The 18184-nt window shown below is 39.7% G+C and overlaps 1 protein-coding gene across 1 annotated transcript in view; it reads left to right on the top strand.

Annotated features, from left to right (window-relative positions):
- The window catches only part of LOC126260006 (cactin), a 148969-nt gene that overhangs the window by 51693 nt on the left and 79092 nt on the right, over positions 1-18184 (top strand). Inside the window, exon 5 of the mRNA XM_049957165.1 lies at positions 5529-5662. Coding sequence (XP_049813122.1) covers positions 5529-5662 — 134 coding nt within the window. The remainder of the gene's footprint in view (positions 1-5528; positions 5663-18184) is intronic.

Genomic DNA, 18184 nt, shown 5'->3' with positions numbered 1-18184 from the left:
TATTAATGTATACTCTCTTTGTTCCAAATAATATGCGTTCCCTGTTAATTTTATTATGTAAGATGTGACAATAAGAGAGGGATGAAAATTATTGACAATAGAATAGTTGAAGAGTAAGAAATTCCTCCATGTGAAGCTAAATATGAAATAGGACTCAGAACCTGGGTTGTCACTCCACCTCATCTGCAAAGGTAGCAGAGTCTCTTGACGGTTTAAAATCTTGTATCGTGTCTATATTATATCACTTACTGTACCTTACATGTCACTAAAATATAGTAAGTACCCTGTGTATTGTGCAGCAATGCTTTATTTCCATATAAAAAGTACCTTATTTAACACTCTCCCTACAAAGTGGGGTGGAAAACCATCTATGTACCCTATTTGTTTAATGTGCATGCGTGATTTAGCTCAGGCCATATCCCAAGCCAGTGTGTCTTTCTAGCCCATCGAGCTTAAAGTATTAGAGGGTCGTCTGCTCCGTGGTACATACTACCCAGATGAAATTCCACCCCACCTTGTTGTTAACATCCTTCCTATCAACCTTCTAGACAGCGGGTTAACACTAATATCCATTGTCAACAGTCATTATATTTATCTAATAAGTAAATCTACCATATTGACTACCCAATACAATCCACAGTAATGCTTTTGCGACTACGAAAAGTTTTCTTCAGCGGTAAGCATATGTTCTGTTGCTTAGCCTGTGATTACATTTAACACTAAAGTTTCTGCTAGCACAGATGCAAACAAATAAACCATAATAGCATTGCTTACTTTATGTTACTGTGTAAACTGTTTCAATTAAATTCTTTTCATTTACAAAACAATAAACAAAAAAGAAAAAAATTAAGGCAGAATTCACCTCAGGTAAGTAATTACAACAATGAAAATGTTCAAATCTCAATAATCAATTCAAAAAATTAACTGAAATCATTTCTGTTATAAGACAGATTATGTGACTTAACACACCATCTGTGATGAGTCTATGTGCACTCTGTAAAATGTTACATTTTATAAGTATATGCTTCCCATCTCCATACTGCAAATTGCATGTCATTATACTGCATCCACTACTTGTATATTTCACTCTTCCAACAAACAGTAAATAATGTGGTAATGTTCGTAACATGTATTTATAGCCTATTAATGGAGTCATATATTTGTTCAAAGTCATGTGCTTACTACCGAAAAGTTAAAACTGGTATTTATCTCTGAGTATCTCCACTCATAGTTCTACTTTCTTGAGCTACACTGCATTCAAAGCTGAAATCTTTCCATGAGAACTCTCTATAGCTTAAAGCTTCCTTTAAATATTCATTTGCATTTCCCCACTTATTACCAAAAGCTTAAATTTAGATTACCTGCAGATATGGCTGTTAGTAAGTCTACATCCTATACATGTGGTGAAACCAGAATTCCCTTCTTCAGTTGTGTGCTCTCTACAACAGAAATATTTTTTAAACTTAAGTTTACGATAATCGTATGCTTTGGCATACTCACTATGATCTTCAAATTCTATTTGAAGTACTACAGTATTTGTCAAAGCATTAGGCATACCTATTGTAAGTTCAATTTTCTGTGGTATGTTCTGCTCATTTAATATCTGGTTCCAAGCTCGTTACAGTATTAGTCTCACTATTTACTTCAGCAGATGGATGCTTGTGCTTTCAAATTGACCAGTTGAAGATTCCTCTAGCCCAGAATGTAATTTCTGAGGTAAATCTAAAATGAGGTTTTCTATATTAGAAAGTTTGTCTACTTCTATAACTATTTTATCCAATTGTTTCATCTTCTCCCCTTTAGACTGAAGTGTAGTGATGCTATTGTAGATCCCGTCTAATTTATCTACTTTAGGTTTAAGTGTTGTCATATGGACAGACATGTCGTGTAATTTTTAACTATTTTGAGACAATTTATCTAATTTTTCTCGTAGAGTTTTGCTATCACTTTTAAGTGTTATCATATCTTTTTATGGATTCTTCCATTACTGCACAGTAAAACAGTTCCATATTTGAGGTTGAGTAATAAGTACACTGTTTTTGTTCTAAAATCAGGAGGACAAAAACAGTGTACCTGTCATTCAACCTTAAAATTTTGTCATATTGTTAGACAGTCTGTCAGAGTTATGTAATTGTCTTAATTTCCCTAATACTTTTGCTAAAACACTAGTACTCATACTTTGAGCAGTATTTGACATACAGTATAATTAACAATTACTTTGTTCAGTAGCGCTCCCCTACACAAATGAAGGTATTTACACCATCACACAATCTCAGTATAAAGCATTTTGACAAGCAGTTACAAGTCAGAAGCCAGCCGGAGTGGCCGAGCGGTTCTAGGCGTTACAGTTTGGAGCCGAGCGACCGCTACAGTCGCAGGTTCGAATCCTGCCTCAGGCATGGATGTGTGTGATGTCCTTAGGTTAGTTAGGTTTAAGTAGTTCTAAGTTCTAGGGGACTGATGACCTCAGAAGTTAACTCCCATAGTGCTCAGAGCCATTTGAACAAGTCAGAAGTAGTGACTGCACTCCTCTGTTTTGTTCCCGTTAGGTTTCTTCCGATTTATGTGCTGAGAAATTGCTGAAGTATGTAAATAATTCTGGTTGTTGATTGGGTTGCTATGGTCAGCTGATTTTCTTTGTTTTGAATGTTTTGATAATTCACACTTACACAGTTTTCATTAAGTCACTAAAGAACATTTTCTTGAATATGACACTTATATTAGACAACACTACAGTGTGTGTTTGTCCGTATCTTCTTCATTGTATATCTCAGTTGCTGTAGGCAACGTCATATATTTTCCTACTATTTCATAAAATCTCTTATTATTTTCTGTGAACACACTTATATTTTAGTGACTTCCATCTGTGTCCTTCACTCAGGACACCAGATGAACTGATACAATGTGGGATTCCCTTGTTAAGGGGTTTAAATACGGGCTGACAATTATTGAACTATATGAAATAAAATAATCGTAACTACTGAAGGGTTTGTGTTAGGATGTTCAAACTGTACAGTTGGCCATGGGGCAGGATGGGAATTAATATGCACATGCATGGTTTGGTTTAGCGACAAAGCCCACTTTTTTTGGATGGGTTCGTCAATAAACAAAATTGGCATATTTGGGGGACTGAGAATCTGCATTTCGTGATTGAGAAGTCTCTTCACCCTCAATGAATGACTGAGTGGTGTGGTGTGGGCAATGTCCATTCATAGAATATAATTGGTGCGATGTTCCTTGATGGCACGGTACATGGAGATCTTGGAAGATGATTTCATCCCCATTATCTAAAGTGACCCTGATTTTGACAAGATGTGATTCATGCAAAATGAAGCTCGACCCCATCAGCAGGAAAGTGTTTGACGTCCTGGAGGAGCACTTTGAGGACCTCGTTCTGGCACTGAGTACCCAGAGGCCACTGGCATGGGCCTCGATTGGCTGCCATATTCCCCGGATCTGAACACATGTGACTCCTTTTTGTGCAGCTGTATTAAAGACAAGGTGTACAGTAATAACCCCAAAACCATTCCTAAGCTGAAGACAGTCGTTCAGGAGGTCATCGACAGCATCAATGTTCCGACACTTCAGTGTATCATGCAGAATTTTGCTGTTTGTCTGTGTCACATCATTGCCAATGATGGCAGGTATATCGAACATGTCATAACTTAAATCCGAATATCTGTAGTGACATTTACATGTCGAATAAAGTGTGTGCATGCTGTAGTTTGTAACTAATTTCCGTTTCTTTTTTCATATAGTTCAGTAATTGTCACCCTGTAAGTTCTCATTTCTCAATTGGTCTGTCGCCCCGACGCTGTTCATAATAAACTTATTCAATCTTGACAGTCATCTTGTATTTTCTTGAAGCTGTGGATCTGCTACTTAGTTCTACTAAGTGGGCTTCTTCATGTCTATAGTGGGTTGAGGGCTGTAAGAGAGCTCACAGCTACACCAGTTCACTACGAAATGACATGACTGCTTTGAAAGCACTCTAGAGGTCTAGAAAGTTGTAGACTAGCCTGTCACAGAACCTTCAAAGATTCTGCATCTAGCCTTCTACTCAACTCACATCAGGGGGACCACAATCAGTTCTGGGAACAATGTTGCATATTGTGAGCTGTGCTGAAATAGTGATCTCTCAAGATTTTTGAGCACGTGTGATTAATAGTGTGCTTCTGCGTGTTCTTTTGAGTTTCTGGGACAGTGTAATTAAGAAGTCTGTTAAAATAAATATAATAGAAAATCCAATAAACAGGACCAGAGATTTCAGTCTAAACGAGGTTTGGTAGTCCGTCACTCAGTTTATTAAGATCTCGCTGGCCTCCACATCGACCTAAAAAAACGAGGGGAATTTACATTTCACAAAATATCAGTGTGAGCTCTGAAAATCAAAAGAGCATCAAAGAGATAGTGGACATTGAGAGTAAATAGCTGCATGAAACCAACAATACTTTATATTCTTGTCGGAGACCTCTTCAACGTACTAAAGGGGACTCCAGGCAAACATACTGAGTGCACAGGATGATCCTTCTCATCCCTTGCTGCCATTTTACTTAGGGCTTCCATTATTTGTTGTACATCCAAACTGAGGACAAGTAACGGACCACCACCTTTTTTCACACTTTCTCCCTTGACGTGGAACCTGGCAGACTTCGCAACAGGTGAAGTATTTTGCACTGGTTCTGTTTCAGAATCAATGGGAGACAGAACCTCAAACTAGTTCATAAAGGGGTGAATACAGTACCCTGATTTCTTCCTGGTCCCTGCCTCGACTGTATAGGGCCCCTGGACCTACCATTGACTTCTTACTCACACTCAAGATGATAAGTAGTGACAGCTCATGTATTTCATGGAGAGAAGACAGTATACTTGAGGTACTGTTCGTATCTCTGGTATGTGAAGCAGAATTTCCCGCAACATATACATTGTAGCAGCTTTCAGTTGATGAATAACAGTAAGAGTGATTTCTGCTCATCTCAGCCTTTGCCAACTGCTTGCCTGGTCTGTATTTTTGCATATTTTCCCTCCAGCTTTTCTTCACTTTCACACCTCTTGTAGGACAATAAATTGAATAAATGGATAATTGGGCTTGTTTTGTTCACACACTATTATGTTTCTGCCACAGACTGTTTTATGTATCTGGATGTCAGCAGTATTCACACCTACATTTGTGTTAGTGCTACTTTCTGTTCATTCTTACATGGTTATTTCTTCTACTGGTCATGGTGTGAACTCCTCAAAAATCACATTAACATGTGACATGCTGATTCCGCTGCTCTGCACTTTTATGTGGTTAGGGTTTGTCTGTCCATACAATGGCATCGCTTATACATTTATACGTTTTCCTTATTCATTTATGTTGTAATATGCAGAAAATAGAAATGATATTCCATTATTTCTCTCTCTTTGTAGCAAAGCCTATTGACCTTTTGGCAAAATATTTTTATGTATACACGTTTTCCTTACACATTTGTGTTGTAATATGCAGAAAATAGAAATAATATTACATGATTTCTCTCTCTTTGTAGCAAAGCCTATTGACCTTTTGGCAAAATATATCAGTGCTGAAGAGGAAGTGGATGCCGTTGAAATGCATGAACCATACACGTATTTAAATGGCCTGACCATAAAGGATCTTGAAGATCTCATTGAAGATATAAAGGTCAGTGTTCTTCAAGGTATTTTTAGCATTCTGAAAATAATCTCCAAAGTAAAATTTTAAAATATTGTAAACTGTTGTACATCTTTTTGATTTATAATTTCATGTTCTGTAAGTAATGAACACGTAAAATAAGAATGGTTTTGTGGATATAATTATTGGACCATAAAGGATAACAATAACAATCAATGACCAGAAAGAAATAGAGTGGAGAGGTTCAGTTGAGAATATATGTAGGATGAGGTTAAGTCACATAGGTTTTTATGCTAAGAAATATGTGAATAAAACAATAAAAAATAGCTTTATAAGGCATAAACACAAAGAAATCTCCAACTAGAAATAGTGAAAAAACACTCATTGGAAATGAATATGACAGAATGACACATAAACAATGGAAAATCCAGGTTGGAAAGTAACGATAGTATGAAAAGGATGGTTGCTACTCACCAAATAGCAAAGATGCTGAGTTGCAGATAGGCACAACAAAAAGACTATCACAAAATAAAGACTTCATCTGCCAGAGACTGCTGTCTTTTGCGTGTGTGTATGTATGTGTGTGTGTGGTGTGTGTGTGTGTGTGTGTGTGTGTGTGTTGTCTATTTTTGACAAAGGCCTGGATGACCGAAAGCATATTTGGGGCCAGTCTTTTTGTTGTGCCTATCTGTGACTCAACATCTCCACTATATGGTGAGTAGGAACTGTTCTTTTCATAATATTTTTAGAATGACACATAATGATACATAAGAAATCAAAAAGAGGAGGACCGTTGTTAAATGTTAGAGGAAACAGAAGTCAACTATGGAGCTTTGTTGATTAATTTATTGGTCTTGTGCCTCTGTTTACTGTACGTAGCTAACATTACATGGTGAGCTTCATCTGATAACATAATAATACATTCATAAAGTTTTGAAAAAAAAATAGATTTAGTGATTGATATTAGTTAAAAACATTCCCTCCTATATGCTTTGCAAAGCTACCTGTCTCCTCCTCTTCTTATATACTGAGGTTATTATGATAATGCTGCTGTATATCATGTATTATAAATTGCAGATATGATTGTACAGGAATGGGAAGCCCTGGTTAGCAGATCCATTGTTTTCAGACATACTGCAGCCTAACACTCAGAGAGATTTTCTTTAGAACCCATTGTGTCACATGAATAAAACTAACTCTCTCTCTCTCTCAAACACACACACACACACTCACACTCGCACACCTGCTCCAGCTGGACGCACAGTGCAAGAATGCTGTTTGGAAACAGGCAGGAGAAGGGTTTGGGGACGGGTAACCAGTGGCTCAGAGGGGGGCAGATGAGCAGGCTAGCAATGCAGGAGAGAGGTGTATTAGGTGCACGGGCCAGGCATGTGGCACAACGGTTCCGGAGCTGGTGAGGTGTGGACCATGTAGATTACTTTGGGGTGTGAATTTGTCGGGGGTGCTGGGTAGAGAGTGTAGTACAGTGGTTTAACAAAGATTGAAGCCAGGAGGATTAAGGGAGTAAAAGATGTGTTGCAAGGATAAGTCCCATTTATGTAGTTCAGAAAACGTGGGAGGAGGATCCAGATGGCACAGGTTGTGAGGCTGCCTTTGAAGTCAAGCATGTTGCATTCAGTAGTGTGTTCTGCCACAAGGTGTTCAACTTCTAAAGCTCCTTATACATATTTTAATTTATTAGATTTGCAGCCATGGAACTCAAGTATGGGGGTTGTACAGAGAGAACATGCTTTTTCACTAAATAAATCTGACCCTGTGCCTAATATGAACACTGTTCAAATATTAAAGTTTCTCAATTAAAAAAAGGGGGAAATTTGTCTTTGAAATAAGAATAGTACAGATTAATATTATTTCACTTTATTATCCCCTAGCCACATAACATAGACTGGAAAAGCAAAGTACAAGATTATTGACTGCCTTATCCAATACTCCAAATCAAAGAGAAGAAAGTTTTACTGTATACTGCCACATCTGTAGGTACAGAAGCAAAATTGAAAATATTTACATCTCAAGGGTAAACAACTTGACATAAATAAATATATTGTGAATAAAAGTTAAAATATTATATAGTAAGACATAGATAAAAGTTTTTTCCATGTGATGTAAAACAGCCAGAAAAAGTAGTATTTGTAGTTTCAGAAATATTAAACATAAAGAAATACAATTTGAGCTGAAACAGAACACTTGCAAAACAAGCATAATAGGTATTTTTCAAACAAAGGAAACTCCAGGTAGGAAAAGACAGATGGCTACTTACTATAAAGAAGACAAGTCATGTTGCAGACAGGCATGATTAAAAGACACTAACATATAGCTTTCAGCCACAGCCGTCATCAGTAAAGTGAAAAGTAGTTTCCTCAGTAATGAGTAGAGAGAGAGAGAGAGAGAGAGAGAGAGAGAGAGAGAGAGAAAGAACACACACACACACACACACACACACACACACACACACACATACACACACATCCGCACATATACAGACACAGGCAGACATGTGTAAATGCAAAGAGGTTGGGCCAACCCGGAAACCATCCTTGTAACCATTGATGCCACTTCCCTATACACAAATATCCTGCACGTCCAGGGCCTCGCTGCAGTGGAGCACTTCCTTTCATGCCAATCACCTGCCACCCTACCTAAAACCTCTTTCCTCATTACCTTAGCCAGCTTCATCCTAACTCACAACTTCTTCACTTTTGAAGGTCAGACATACCAACTATTAAAGGGAACAACCATGGGTACCAGGATTGCCCCCTCGTACGCCAACCTATTTATGGGTCGCTTAGAGGAAGCCTTCTTGGTTACCCAGGCCTGCCAACCCAAAGTTTGATACAGATTTATTGATGACATCTTCATGATCTGGACTCACAGTGAAGAACTCCAGAATTTCCTCTCCAACCTCAACTCCTTTGGTTCCATCAGATTCACTTGGTCCTACTCCAAATCCCAAGCCACTTTCCTCGTCGTTGACCTCCATCTGTCCAATGGCCAGCTTCACACATCCATCCACATCAAACCCACCAACAAGCAACAGTACCTCCATTATGACAGCTGCCACCCATTCCATATCAATTGGTCCCTCCCCTACAGCTTAGGTCTTTGTGGCAAACGAATCTGCTCCAATCCCGAATCCCTGAACCATTACATCAACAACCTGAAAACAGCTTTTGCATCTCGCAACTACCCTCCCGACCTGGTACAGAAGCTAATAACCAGAGCCACTTCCTCATCCCCTCAAACCCAGAACCTCCCACAGAAGAACCCCAAAAGTGCCCCACTTGTGACAGGATACATTCTGGGACTGGATCAGACTCTGAATGTGGCTCTCCAGCAGAGATACGACTTCCTCAAATCCTGCCCTGAAATGAGATCCATCCTTCATGAAATCCTCCCCACTCCACCACGAGTGTCTTTCCGCTGTCCACCTAACCTTTGTAACCTTTTGGTTCATCCCTATGAAATCTCCAAACCACCTTCCCTACCCTCTGGCTCCTACCCTTGTAACCGCCCCCCACGTAAAACCTGTCCCATGCACCCTCCCACCACCACCTACTCGAGTCCAGTAACCCAGAAGGTGTAGACGATCAAAGGCAGAGCCACGTGTGAAAGCACCCACGTGATTCACCAACTGACCTGCCTACACTGTGAAGCATTCTATGTGGGAATGACCAGCAACAAACTGTCCATTCCCATGAACGGACACAGGCAGACAGTGTTTGTTGGTAATGAGGATCACCCTGCTGCTAAACATGCCTTGGTGCACGGCCAGCACATCTTGGCACAGTGTTACACCGTCTGGGTTATCTGGATACTTCCCACAGACACCAACCTATCAGAACTCCGGAGGTGGGAACTTGCCCTTCAATATATCCTCTCTTCCCGTTACCCACCTGGCCTTAACCTCCGCTAATTTCAAGTTGCCGCCCCTCGTACATCACTTGTCACTCAACAAAATTTTTGCCTCTGTACTTCCACCTCAACTGACATCTCTGCCCAAACTCTTTGCCTTTACATATGTCTGCTTGTGTCTGCATATGTGCGACGGATATGTGTGTGTGTGCGAGTGTATACCTGTCCCTTTTTCCCCATAAGGTAAATGTTTCCGCTCCCGGGATTGGAATGACTCCTTACCCTCTCCCTTAAAACCCACATCCTTTCGTCTTTCCCTCTCCTTCCCTCTTTCCTGATGAAGTAACCATGGGTTGCGAAAGCTTGACATTTGTGTGTGTGTTTTTTATTGTGCCAAAATGTGCTGGCCGTGCACCAACGCATGTTTAGCCACAGGGTGATCCGCGTTACCAACAAACACTGTCTGCCTGTGTCCGTTCATGCAAATGGACAGTTTGTTGCTGGTCATTCCCACATAGAAGGCTTCACAGTATAGGCAGGTCAGTTGGTGAATCACGTGGGTGCTTTCACACGTGGCTCTGCCTTTGATCGTCTGCACCCTCTGGGTTACAGGACTGGAGTAGGTGGTGGTGGGAGGGTGCATGGGACAGGTTTTACACGGGGTGCGGTTACAAGGGTAGGAGCCAGAGGGTAGGGAAGGTGGTTTGGAGATTTCATAGGGATGAACCAAAAGGTTACAAAGGTTAGGTGGACAGCGGAAAGACACTCGTGGTGGAGTGGGGAGGATTTCATGAAGGATGGATCTCATTTCAGGGCAGGATTTGAGGAAGTCGTATCTCTGCTGGAGAGCCACATTCAGAGTCTGATCCAGTCCCAGAATGTATCCTGTCACAAGTGGGGCACTTTTGGGGTTCTTCTGTGGGAGGTTCTGGGTTTGAGGGGATGAGGAAGTGGCTCTGGTTATTAGCTTCTGTACCAGGTCGGGAGGGTAGTTGCGAGATGCAAAAGCTGTTTTCAGGTTGTTGATGTAATGGTTCAGGGATTCGGGATTGGAGCAGATTCGTTTGCCACAAAGACCTAAGCTGTAGGGTTGGGACCATTTGATATGGAATGGGTGGCAGCTGTCATAATGGAGGTACTGTTGCTTGTTGGTGGGTTTGATGTGGACGGATGTGTGAAGCTGGCCATTGGACAAATGGAGGTCAACGTCGAGGAAAGTGACTTGGGATTTGGAGTAGGACCAAGTGAATCTGATGGAACCAAAGGAGTTGTGGTTGGAGAGGAAATTCTGGAGTTCTTCACTGTGAGTCCAGATCATGAAGATGTCATCAATAAATCTGTACCAAACTTTGGGTTGGCAGGCCTGGGTAACCAAGAAGGCTTCCTCTAAGCGACCCATAAATAGGTTGGCGTACGAGGGGGCAATCCTGGTACCCATGGTTGTTCCCTTTAATAGTTGGTATGTCTGACCTTCAAAAGTGAAGAAGTTGTGAGTTAGGATGAAGCTGGCTAAGGTAATGAGGAAAGAGGTTTTAGGTAGGGTAGCAGGAGATTGATGTGAAAGGAAGTGCTCCATCATAGCAAGGCCCTGGACGTGCGGGATATTTGTGTATAAGGAAGTGGCATCAGTGTTTACAAGGATGGTTTCCGGGGGTAACAGATTGGGTAAGGATCCAGGGATTCGAGAAAATGGTTGGTGTCTTTGATGAAGGAAGGGAGACTACATGTAATGAGTTGAAGGTGTTGATCTACGTAGGCAGAGATACGTTCTGTGGGGGCTTGGTAACCAGCTACAATGGGGCGGCCGGGATGATAGGGTTTGTGACTTTTAGGAAGTAGGTAGAAAGTAGTGGTGCGGGGTGTTGATGGGTTCAGGAGGTTGATGGAGTCCGGTGAAAGGTTTTTTAGGGGGCCTAAAGTTCTGAGGATTCCTTGAAGCTCCACCTGGACATCGGTAATGGGATTTCCTTGGCAAACTTTGTATGTAGTATTGTCTGAAAGCTGACGCAGTCCCTCAGTCACATACTCCCGACGATCAAGTACCACGGTCGTGGAACCCTTCTCAGCCAGAAGAATGACGATGGATCGGTCAGCCTTCAGATCACAGATAGCCTGTTCTTCAGCTGTGGTGATGTTGGGAGTAGGATTAAGGTTTTTCAAGGAGGATTGAGAGGCAAGGCTGGAAGTGAGAAATTCCTGGAAGGTTTGGAGAGGGTGATTTTGAGGAAGAGGATGTGGGTCCCGCTGTGATGGAGGACGGAACTATTCCAGGGTGGTCCATCTAAAGTTTCGGATGAGATTATCTCGTTAACTCTACATCAGGTAAAAACAGTGGGTAAGACAAGTTCGTATGCTCAAAGGAGGACATCAAATGATACTACACGTGGGCCCCGCCCCCTTGGGTGGGGCGGGGGAAACTTTTAAATCTTAAATAGAAACACCCATTTTTTATTGCAGATTCGGATTCTCCATAAAAATGTAATTAAGTTTTGTCAGAAACATTTTTTTAAACCATTGACAGATTGCACTGAAATCGAGAAAAAAGTAAAATTGGGGAAGAACTCCAATTTCTTTATAATTATCTGAGAAAGATGCATCAAATCGATAAAAAATGTGCACCAATTCTTTCATTATGCCAAATTAAGCTATTTTTTTACAAAATGTATCCTACCGTGTGTTACACGGAACCCTAACCTACGTCATTGTATAAATGGTTTCAAAAAATTGAGCCTACCTCTGAGGACCTTTCATTGTCATTGGTACAGATAAATGACATACTGCAAAACCAGTCTGGGATGACACAGTGTATGGTGTCTTCCCACTGGTGTCATACAGGACACCAGAACAGTGTGTGATTCCCTAGCATGGTAATACAGAATGCACAGCAGCTCTCAATATTTGTGGTTAGGCCATCCAGTATCATCATCATCATCATCATTTCTTCCTCCTCCTCCTCCTCCTCCTACTTCTATAGTTTGCAGCCCCTGGCTGGGTCCATTTGGAGCATAAGCCTTTTCGTCCTTTCCTGTCCCCATCACATTTCTCTCTCCACTCTGACCCAGTATTTTCTTCCTCCTCTGACCATACAGTCCTTCATTCCAATGTTTCATCTGTCTCTTAGTCTTCTTCTTGGCCTCTTAGCTCCTGTTGTCATGGGCTTTTATTAGTATCCTGCCAACTTCCATGCTTTTAAATTGCTCAATATTATCTTAATCTTGTCCTTCTGTGGTCTCTCTCATTATTCCTCTCAAAGTCTCTTTCTGTAATCTATTGATTCTATTAAGTCCTATTCTGTTTCTTGAAGTTTTACATCACTAGTCTGTATCCTACTCATCTGCCTTTTCTTCATTACCCACACTTGTGATGCGTATGTGAGTATTGGGGTATAATATGCTTGGTATATCATTTGCTTGCTTTTTGGAGGTACAACCTTGCTTGATATCCGGCCTCTTACACTCTGCAGGAGACTGTGGGTTTGCCTTTCCCTTTCACCAATCTTCTTATCGTTACTCCCACTATTATTTATTATGTCGTCCCCTCCCCTCCCATATTCCTCATTGTCAGCATCACTTCACACTTTCTTGCATTAAATTCCAATCTGTAATGCCCCACCCATTCCTTTCATATATTTAGCCTTTCTTGTACCTCTCTTTCTCCACCACACTGCAGCATTAAATTATCGGCAAACACGTTGGTTTCATATTTTCATCTTCCTATTCATTGTGCCTCTCCTGGCATTATCTCACCTATAACTGCTATGAAAAGGAGGGGGATAGTGCTTCAGCCCATTGTCTGTTCGACCTAGTCCATCTTGTGTCTTTTTACTTTTACACCACTCACACTTCATTCATACATTTCCTTTATTATTCTCATAATCAATCTTCCACTTCCCATTTTTTCTGAAAGATTTCTCATGGACCCTGTGTGGTTGTGCACTATCGTCCATTATATGGAGTACATACCAATACTGTATTTGCCCCATTATAAGATGAAGCTTTTTCCCAAGTTTGTCATTCGAAAATTGCAGAGTTGCCTTATATTCGCAGATTAAACTATTGCTGCTGAGGTAAACATTTTTACAGTGTTTAATAGATCAATATATGGGTAGTTTTATGTCTACAGCTAAAGCACTGACTATTGAGGTTTCGTACAAATTTATTTTGAAGAGTTCAGAAGGGTAGAGCTTAACAAACAATACTTTCATGTGAATAAGCTCAAGGTTTCCCTATATGCAGAAGCGCTCGATTCAGTATTTGATCACATTTGATCAGTCATGTGACATTTGACTTCCGGCATTAGTGCAACAGAGGATACATGAGACACTATGAACTAGGCACTACCACTATCTACTATAAAAATTGACAATTTTGTGAAACTTAGGAGGAAATAGCATTAAATTCTATCAACTCACGAACTTTTGTAGTACTTGAATGAAAGTTCTTATACATTTATGGATACAGTATACCTACATTTATCCTGCTTTTTAAGTAAAGATAACATTCAAAGGCAGAAATTTTCTCCTTCAAGAACCATTACATGATTGTGAACCCAAGTCAGTATTTTATTTGCTTATGAGAAACTAATGATTTGTGAAGTGGTTTGCAAATGAAAATTCAGTACCCGTTCCAATATGTAGGTCAATTCACACTGTCCATCATACCATGGCTCTGTCACATGAAAGTGTATTCACACTGTCTTGTCATGTCGTGACATGTCAAGTCAATTTAATTGATGTTCTTTCAACTCACATGGCTGTCCGCAACTATTTTTCTTACAGGAATTGTGATTTTTGCAAGATGATTTTCAACTCTTTTTACGCGTGAAGTGCACACACACAATGTGGGTCCAAAAATGTTGTTATGTTGTACAGAAAGGGAATTTCGGAATTTCGCAACTACACAAGGATCTCGAGGAAAAGAAATCTTCATTTTTTATTGTTGAAAGCTGAATCATCACATTTTCATTTGTTACATCAAATTGCACCCAGAGTCGCTAAAAGGAACACAGTATTATGAGCTGCCATAACATTTGGTGAAAAACTGGCTTTCTAAAATATTAAATACCTTACCAGAATGTACAAAATTCACCTTAGAAATGTAGTGGGGGACAAGTAATTTAGTAATGTTGCACAATTCAGACTGCTGTCTCGCTGCTTCAATTAATATTTTGCCATTATAAATTTCAATAAAAGAAATAACAAAATGAAATAATTTATAACAAATAACGAACAAAAAAAATGATATTAACCACGAAAAACACAGTGAAATGAAATACGGAGAGCTGCGCATAGCCATGTATTGGGAGGAAATGAGCTTGGGGATTACATTATCAACAGCAGACAGATGATGTCAGTATTCAAAACTTTCATCCCAAGAAACCTTGACGGTGCTGTGACATGACATGACTGGATGGAACAGTCAGGCCGGCCGCGGTGGCCGTGCGGTTCTGGCGCTGCAGTCCGGAACCGCGGGACTGCTATGGTCGCAGGTTCGAATCCTGGCTCGGGCATGGGTGTGTGTGATGTCCTTAGGTTAGTTAGGTTTAAGTAGTTCTAAGTTCTAGGGGACTTATGACCTAAGATGTTGAGTCCCATAGTGCTCAGAGCCATTTGAACCATTTTGGAACAGTCAGTGTGGATGATGCCATTTGAAATGTATTGCAGAATGTTTTAATGGGTCGATACATGACATGATGGCTAGTGTGAATTGGCCTTTAGAATACCATGGGAAAACATTACCAGCTTTTAATCAGATTTAGAGCAAGGTGGTTACATTCAGATGGAATGAGAAATAAAATTAATCCAGAATTAAATGTCTAACAAACAAAATAAATCACACTAAAGTGACTGCAGTTGTTATCGCAAGAATAAATTATAGCAGAAAGACACCATTGTGGAGATAGTACCAACAGACAGGACTAGATTGCAGGACATGCAAAAGTTCAAGAATTAGACTGAATCATGATGGTGATCTTTTTTATTTATGCATTAGTTGGTATTGTTACCTATGACTTTCATCTGAGAATATACAGCCATCCAGTTTCACTGTTGCTCACTCAAACACAGTGCTATGGAAGGCTTGCAGGGGAAACAGTGACACTAGCTTAGCTGAAAGGGGGAGGGGGGGTGAGCTACTGGTTCTACACAGCCAATGAGAGAGCAGTGGGCAAACAATATATTTTGTAGTAAAAGACATTGTAATGTTCTCGTCTCAGTATAAAAGTGAAATCTGCTGTGTGTTTTATAGCCAAATATTTGTGACAATGAAGATATAAGTTTCACAGCTGCCCTGTTAGAATGATGACGATGATGATGATTAAAAATAGTGGTATCACTGACGACAGGCTAAAATTAATCTAAACAATTTCCATTTGTTTCTTTTATTTCTCCTTGTATTATCAAAATGTTGACAACCAATAAATGGCATAAGTTTAGAATGGGTGGCAGATACCTTAGTCAATAAAAGTTTGTAATATTGATTAGTCAGAATATTAGGCAATAAACATTTTTCAAGGAGCCTCTTAAAAGAAAGGGGGCATCTTATATTCAGATTTGTGCTATACTCGGGTAAATACAGTATGTACCTTGGAAAAGGTTCTTGTACAGTTGTAGGATATCATCCTTAATAGATGGTAGCTGTCACAGTACCCCTAGAAAGCACATGCAGTGATAAGTGTACATCTGGAATAATACTGCCTCAGATTAGAACGCCTCTGCAGCTGCATCAGCCCCCTTCCAGAATATTGGTGGAGTTGTAACATGGCTTGCATAGGCAGCAATGTACAGATGGAAAAGCACTGCGATATGGTTGCCGCCACAGTGAGAATGGCTCAGCATTACGGCATTGTGCCTCTCTTCCATTGTATGTGGTCAACCCATGCACAGGGTGCATATTAGCCTACTCTTCATCATTAAACTTATCCATACTGCTGTTCATCACTTTTAACGTACAGCTAACAGTGCCAGAAAAACGAACCCAATAGAACCAAACATTACTGAATGTCAGCGTTAGGGTGAATAGTAAACTGGTTATTGCTGTGCCTAGCAAGTACTGTGGTTGAATGGAACAAGACTGTTTCCCATCAAGACACACAGTACGTGCTTGTCAGAATTTGTGCTGTTGTGCAGGTATTTTCGGTGTAGTACACATGCAAAGAAAAATGGGAGTAAGAGATCTAATGAGCCACATGAGACTGTGTGACCTCTATACCATAACACATGGAAAATACCCTGAACAAGCTCCTTAATTTTGTTGATGGAGTTTCAGTTCACCTTGTCGATGCTTCTGCTAAGCAGCAAATATATTCACAGTTTGTACACCATTCAGTTTTTTGTTTTAGCAGAATACTTACACATAACTTTGTTCAGACCATTTTCCTTCACACATACGACAGAATGGAACAAACTTATAGAGACTTCAACCTGCACATTGATTTTCCATGACATCAGTGAATCTCATATGACATTGCTATAAATGTTAGCTTAAAGATTTTCATATTATATGCCTTCATAGCAGTGAAGTTTTTTTAACAAATATTAAATAACTCAATATGGAGAATAAAAGAAAAGCTTGCCACATTTCTGTCCAATCCACATTGAAGATTAACTGTTTCTTTAAAAAGTTGGGCAATTTATTCAAATATTATTACACATTACCGTTATTCCAACTACTCGAGATGACTTGAGTGCCAGAAGTGCATCTGACATGGAAGGTGGTTTGAAAATTTTAATAATAATGTAGGAACTCGGTGTATGTTTTTTGTCACACTCAGTTTGATGCTGAGGAGCAATTAAGTAGTACATATGATCACATCTAAGCATTAGCTTCAACTCATTTTTCAGAAACTAAAACAAACAATATGTCTAAATATGTGACACCTGAATAGTGCATGCCACCAAAGACAACCATGCATTATGTAACTCGGAATCACTCTTTACACTGCGGTGAGTACAAAAAATTAAATTTAAAGTTCCTAATCATGTAATGAAACTGATAATTGCTAGGAGTGGTAAGTTATTGACTTTAGAGATTGCTATTTAGCTGCAATGTTTCATGCAGTCCTCTTTCTGTATAATGTATATTCCCACCATCTCATTTAAGCAGTGTCTTTTATTTGTTATCTCTTACATAGTTAGGACAACTGCTTTGCTTTCTCTTTTTCTTTATCACTGTAATCTGTAAATCACTTTTCAACAGACAGTCAGGTTTTGAAAATGTGTGACCCAGTCCATTTGTTTATTAATGTAATGAATTAAGTTGACTTCTACCTGCAGGGTAGTATTTTGTGTCAAATGGACTTTACCCAGTTAAAAGAATACACAGCATAACAGGAGAAACTAAAACACATTTACAAATAAAATGTGTGTCACATCACAGAAGTGATTCAGAAAGCGGAAAGTTAGAGGGAACATGAAAATAAAGGCAAGTAGGATGTGAGCTACTAAGCAAATATATAACATGTAGAGTGAAGTACTGCTAAATTGGAGAGACTGTACAATAAAAAGTGGTCTTTGAAGATAATTAAAATAGGTTGAGCATTAAAAATATACCAAATATTTGTCCCATTTATTCGCTCTCCTGCTGCCTGACACCATTTGATTTACCTATTAAAATCATCTAACATTGATTTTTCAATATACGCTTCAGCATTCTGTATGTGTGAAAATTTTTAAATATTGCTTGT

The sequence above is a fragment of the Schistocerca nitens genome, chromosome 5 (genome assembly GCF_023898315.1).
Source record: "Schistocerca nitens isolate TAMUIC-IGC-003100 chromosome 5, iqSchNite1.1, whole genome shotgun sequence".
Lineage (NCBI taxonomy): Eukaryota > Metazoa > Arthropoda > Insecta > Orthoptera > Acrididae > Schistocerca > Schistocerca nitens.
This window is presented reverse-complemented; position numbering and strand designations above follow the sequence as displayed.